The following is a 6,469-nucleotide window of genomic DNA, read 5'->3' on the forward strand; positions in this document are numbered from 1 at the left end:
TCCTAGCACAAGAAGTAACTCTAATTTCCCCTGCTACTAATTAAAAGACTTCAGTGAGGCTACTATTTAACATTAAGAGGAAGCAACCCTATGAGAACTGCCACACCGGTCGCATCAAGTTACACAGAACATACACTGAACAAGTTTGGTTATTGACACGCTAACCGAAAGTTAAAAGAGTTCCCCTGAAGAATTTCCCTCCAGAAACTTTACAGATAATGGGAATGAAACATGTCGGGATAATGGTATTGTGTGAATGTTGTCACAGTGAAAATTGAGCACTAAAAGCTGGATACTACTTAGTGTTACTAAAGAATTCTATTATTAATACAAGAGATTCCACACTAGATATTAGAACTCTACATCTTTTATGTAATGCTAGTAATATAAATGGTTTTGTCCGTTTTGTTTAGTGTAATTTTGAATGATTCATTGTTTGTTGTTTTTTATTTGTTTCTTTGATGGATTTATAGTAAATTTTTTGAATTCATTGTAATTCCACATATATAGATTTTTTTTTATTAATATTACTTTTTTCTTCCTTCACTAAAATTGTTGGTTTTGCAATATACGTGTAGGTGTATAATTGTACATTACATACTCTATTTGTGCCCTACTCCAGGATAATTTTTTTCTTTCTTCCTGATTTCCTTTTTGAGAAGATATTACATGCTATTTTCATAGATATGTATTTTAGAGTTTTAGAGGACTTGTTGTATTAAAATGAATAGATATATTTTGTCAAAAAACAGGTTTTGTTGTAATTTGAATGCTGACCAGGGTTGGTAGTTCTCTAGGTACTTACTAAGTGGTTCTTACAATTCTAAGGGTAGGAGTTGAGAGGTGTTAGGACGTTTTGTAGCTTGTAGTAAGGGGCACGGTCCTATCGTCTGTTTTTTAAAAAAAACAGTCCTTTAAAAGTTTAGTGGAACACACAGTGTCTTCACTTGTTTTAGTACTGGAATAGACGTGCCATCAATATTGATGGTCGAGTAATCTGGGTGCAGAGTGGCTATTTTGGGAGGGGAACCCACGATGAGGATTTCAGTCTTCTCATTATTGAGACCTCATTACGAGTTTGGAGGTAGCCATGCCCTTAAGAAGTGCATGGCGACCCCCAAACTCGGGTCTGGGTTCCCTGAATGGGGAAATACCGGGCCATTCCGACCTCGGAGGGCCTGGTATTTCCCCATTCAAGGAACCCGGACTCAGTCCATCCCCATTCCCATTTGAGCCCCGATATGGCTCAATGGGAATGGGGAGGATGCTAAAAACGGGCCCGTTAATGACAGGCCCATTGTTAGCATGCTGGGATGCTCGCGGGACCCGCTAAGGACGTCTTGTAAAACCAGGCGTCCTGAGCGGTTCCCGTGAGCAGACCTTGTAATGAGGCGGTATGGGGATAACGGCGCCGGCAGTTCTACCGGCGACATTAACCCCATACCGCCAGGGTCGTAATGAGGCCCATAGCTGTTAAGGGCCATCCAGTTTTGGATGATGGTGTATATTTTGTTAATGGTCACCATGTCCTGGTCGTAGTCACCTGAGATGGGTATGAGGATCTGGGTGTCATCTGCAAAGTTAGTGTAGATGACACCCATTTCGTCTAATGCTGAGAAAAGGAGTTTTGTGTAGGTATTATATAAGGTAGGAGAGAGGCAGGATCCTTGGGGTGCTCCGATGGGTACTGGGATGGGATCGGCAGCTTCTTTGCCTATGGACACTCTGGAAGTGTGTTCGGCTAAGAAAGATTTCACCCACAAGGTGGCATCATTGGAGAAATTGAAATCCTTGGCCAGTGATGTGCACAGTTTGTCGTGGTCTACGAGGTCAAATGCCGCGGAGAGGTCTAGCAATAAGAGTAAGCAGACTCTTCCTGAATCTCTGATGGAATCCATCTGGATCTTGAGATCTAAGAGGGCTGTTGCTGTACTGTGGTTGGGCCTAATGCCTGATTGTCTGGTTCCAAGAAGCTGGTGCTGTTCTAAGCGTCCTTGAATTTGGTTGTATGCTATTTTGTCGATGAGTTTAAGTAGGAACGGGACCGTGGTTGTTGGGAGGTAGTTAGTTGGAATTGTGGGGTCCAGGTTAGGTTTTTTTAGGAGCAGGGTAACCCACGCTTCTTTAATGCAAGCTAGGACTGTGTTCGAGTTAAAGGAAGAGTTGACAAAGTTGGTGATGGTGGGGGCGAGAGCGGTCGCACATGCTTTGACTAGTTTAGCTGGGGCAATATCCCCTTTGCAATTGGAGGCTTTTAATTTAGTGATTGTATCAAGCACTAGTTCTTGAGTGACAGGAGCGAAGTGGAATAGTGGTTTGGTGTTGTCATTAGAGGTAGGAAGGGGGTTAGGGTTTGAGGTTTTTTTCCGCCTAGTAGGAGTCTTTTGGTTGTTTTATTTTTTTGTAAAAGGGTGATTTTGGAAGCAAGAGTGTCTTGTATGGTGGTACACCATTCTTTACTGGAATCGGCAGGGGTCGCAGATGGAATAGGATTTTTTAATTCTCTAAGGATAGAGAAGAGCTCTTTGGAGTCTGATGCTGTGTTGCAGATGCGCATATTATACGAGTTAGCTTTGTGGGAGATGATGGCTGTTTTGTAAATTTTATTGGCGTCCTTGAAGGCTTTGGCCGAGTCGGGGGTGGGATGTTTGTTGTGGGTGTGTTCTAGCACACGTTTAGTTCTTCTTAGGGTGGCAAGTTCTTCATCGAACCAAGAGTGGGTCTTTTTATTAGTGCGAAGCGTTTTGGTTGTGATAGGAGCGACTTCATCAATGGTACAAGTGAGGCAGTTGTGGTAGTATTTTTGTGGTAGTTTCCAGCTGATGTACCAACATACTCACATGCTGTGACATGAGGATCATATCCTCCAGGTTTATTATCTTTTGCATACCCCACGCTCTCAGAGATATCACTGCTGGCTTCATCAACTCATGAAGCTTCCTAGGCCGGAGAATAATGTGAAGGAAAGGCACACAAATTCCCAAACGGAACAGGAGGCACTTCCTGTGTGCTCGGGAGATAGCGATCATGACATGTCTGTCTTTAAGATCGAGATGGATCAACCAGTCTGCTCTCATTAAGATGTCCTTTAAAATGTGAATGCTCCACCATTTATAATTGATGGTATACCACCCAGTTGTGGAAGTTCATGAACCTCTCAGGATGCGGGTACAACTGTACTATAACTCCTTTTGCAGCCAAAACTTGCACTTCTCTGCCCATTATAAAACATTCTTCAGTTGTGAAGAACACTGCCTTGGTGGTGATAGGGATTTGTAATGGGGTTCTTATTAGTTTAAATATAACCCCACTACAATTTGAACCTCCCATGCATCTTCTAATATCAGAACCCAATTGACATACCAATATTCCCAACTCTGGTAATATATGGCTCACCGGTATCCCTCCAGTGTCGGCCGCGGCCAACCTGTCTAATGGATAGGAAGAAGAAGTACTGCTGATGGGAGAAAGTGGTGGCTCAGCTTCCTTGAAACCTTATCACGTTATAGGGTGAGCTGGTGGGCAAGTGGTTCTGGCCCCGGCCAACCCGTCCTAAAACCTATGTGGAGAAAACCCTACAGATGGAGGCATGCAATTTTTCCAGGGCCATGTAGGGGTTCACAAACTTGCTGAGTTCTATCAGAAAAGGGTCTCTGAATAAAATCCCATTGCATTCAGGGCCTGCCTCTGTGGCAGCCCGCTCGCCAAGCCTGGTGTCAATCTAAAATGCCTCTACAGCACTCTGCAGAGATGGTGCAATTTACTGTGCACAAAACGTAAACACTCTTATGCACCCAACCTGCTAGTACAACTAGGTCAACTGCCTACCCCATGTCCATGTCTTGCTGAGAGCTGTCTATTATTTTGGCCAGTGGACCCAAGAGGTCTAACAATTTGTCCTGGCAGGACTTCCAGAAGCAATCGATACCCTTCTTAGTAAAGATCTATGGGTCTATATCTAGGGTAGATGCCACCTTTTTATCGAGGGACAGCCTTCCGCACTATGTCTGAGCTTGACGCTGGTGCTCTCGACTTGGGTACCCAAAATTCCATATTCAGACACCCAGTCTAATGAAGCCCATTCCGATGAACTAGGGTTGTGAATACTGTTGGGAGTTAACGTAGCTGTGCCAGCTAGCTGGAAACCTGAAGGGTTATTTATTTTTTAATTACCATTAGCACCTCCAGGGTTTGCCTCGGGAGGCTAATAGCAATAATCCCACATTCTGCAGGCTTCACCGGCCTGGTAACGGCACTGGGGGCCAGCATTAAGTAACTGTATTTTGGGCTCCGGGCCGTTACTGGGCGGTGAAGCCCGCAGAATGCACAATTATTGCATGAATATAGTGAATGTGTTGGTCTTGAACCATGGTTGCAAAATACATGTTTACAAATGTGCAGTTGTTAGTCTTAGGCTTGGTTAGAGAGAGTATGGGGTAAAACATAAAAGCGGTTATGAAATGCCCAGGGAGGGGTGGTGGCTTATTCTTCTTCTGCACCAGGATAGGTCATTTTTCTGATTGAGAAGGCTGTAAAGATGGGTTGAGAGGACAACCATAGGGAAGCCAGTTGACAGAGGCGATTAGCCATACCTTTTATAAGAATTGACCCTATGTGCATTTAAAAAAATGTGCAGTGGTGATCTAAACCACTTTGGTAGAATATCCATTTCCACCATCAATATGACAATTGTAAAGGATAAAAAAACATGAAAAAAATGTTGGTATTTCCGGACTACCACTGCCAGTATGTCAGGAATACCACTACATTCGCATTGGGAATTGGGGAAACTGAACTGAGTGACTTTTCAGAAATACAGCCAGCAGTGGTGGTATTTTCCTCGTGTGGTATTTATCAATAAATGTCCACCCAACTCATAATATGCGCCTTAGTGTGTAAGTAAGAAGATAGGAGGCTCTTCAATGTATACAATAGGTGATGAATTTTAGGGGCAGGCGGTGTGCAGGTAATGGAAGAGAGAAATGCCAGTGTGTAAGTGAGGAAGTCAGGGTTGAGTCAGTTGTTATTAAAGTAAGTTGCATTCAGTGTGTAAGTAATACAGTGAAGGGGTTTAAGACCTACAGTTGAGCAAGTAAAAGTGGGGTGCTAGAGTAACATTCAGTGTAGAACCAGTTTACTATGTGGGCATCCAGTGTTTAAGTAACAGACTATATGGGAACTTAGTATTCAAGAAAGAAAACGAACGTCCTTCATGAAATACTGGTGAAAGAAGCGAGTATGGGTCTGTTTACATGACTTTACTAAATCACTTTCTTTCTTTTCATTGTATATCTTTAGATAAAACGTTCAAAGGACATGGTAAACACGACATCAATGGATGACTTTGTCCTGCTCGGTTTCCCAGGCCGATGGGAGATCCAGCTCCTACTGTTTGTGAGTTTTCTGCTGATCTACATCTCAGCAGTCCTAGAAAACATTGTGATAATCACACTTCTAACTGTGGACAGCCACCTTCATACTCCTATGTACTTCTTCCTAGGCAATGTTTCCTTTCTGGAAATCTGGTACACCTCAATTACTGTGCCCAAGATGCTGACCAGCTTCATAAGCAGCAAAAACACAATATCCTACACCGGCTGTCTCGCACAGTTGCATTTTTTTACATTCCTTGGCGGCACAGAGTGCCTTCTGTTGGCCGTCATGGCTTATGACCGATACATTGCAATATGCCGGCCACTGCACTACATGCAAATTATGGATCACAGTACCTGTGTGTGTCTGGTGAGTGGAGCCTGGTTGGTTGGGTTTTTGACTCCAGTTTTACCCATAGTCTTATTGACCCGCCTGCAATTTTGTGGCCCTAACATCATCAACCACTTCTTTTGCGACTTCTCCCCACTCTTAAGGCTTTCCTGCTCTGACATACACACCAACGAGATAGTAGACTTTGCTGTCTCAGCAGTGATACTGGTCAGTTCAGTCCTGGTGATCAGCAGCTCCTATTTTCAAATTGTTCTAACCGTTTGGAGGATGCCCTCAGCAGTAGGAAGGAGAAAGGCCTTTTCCACCTGCGCATCTCATCTCACTGTTGTCCTTGTTTTCTTTGGGAGTCTGAGCTTCATGTACATTCGGGTGACAACCATCCCTTCCTTTGACATGAACAAGGTGGTGGCAGTGTTTTACGCTGTAATAATACCACTGTTGAACCCAATGATCTACTGTCTGAGAAACAGGGAGGTGAAGGAAGCACTACGGAGAACGCTCCAGAGGATCAAGTCTGTCACAAACCTACGTTAGATGTCAGGTGGAAGGTATGTACAATTAATTAGGTGCATGGGGCATGCAATGCTAGTTCTGCACAAAGAAACCAGAGATGAATTGGGGAAATGGCTTACCAAATATATGATGGAATCTGCACTATGCAAGTAGCTCCCCCTACTCTTTCATATGTTCGTTTCATGGTAGATAATGTTAATGGGCATTGGCAGCCTTCGTGCTTTAATCGCTA

General features: G+C 43.6%; 1 protein-coding gene across 1 annotated transcript; it reads left to right on the forward strand.

The window, feature by feature from the left end:
• The first annotated feature begins 5,316 nt into the window (after positions 1–5,316).
• Positions 5,317–6,258, forward strand: LOC138514640 (olfactory receptor 6Q1-like). Its single transcript, XM_069630082.1, has one exon. It carries the CDS (start codon positions 5,317–5,319, stop codon positions 6,256–6,258), a length of 942 nt encoding a protein of 313 aa, XP_069486183.1.
• The last annotated feature ends 211 nt before the right edge of the window (positions 6,259–6,469 follow it).

This window comes from Ambystoma mexicanum, chromosome 12, assembly GCF_040938575.1.
Source record: "Ambystoma mexicanum isolate Mex_15411 chromosome 12, UKY_AmexF1_1, whole genome shotgun sequence".
Taxonomy (NCBI): domain Eukaryota; kingdom Metazoa; phylum Chordata; class Amphibia; order Caudata; family Ambystomatidae; genus Ambystoma; species Ambystoma mexicanum.

What these genes read in the sequence shown, in the direction of transcription:
- LOC138514640 (XM_069630082.1), top strand. Translation starts at nt 5,317, where the DNA reads ATGGTAAACACGACATCAATGGATGACTTTGTCCTGCTCGGTTTCCCA.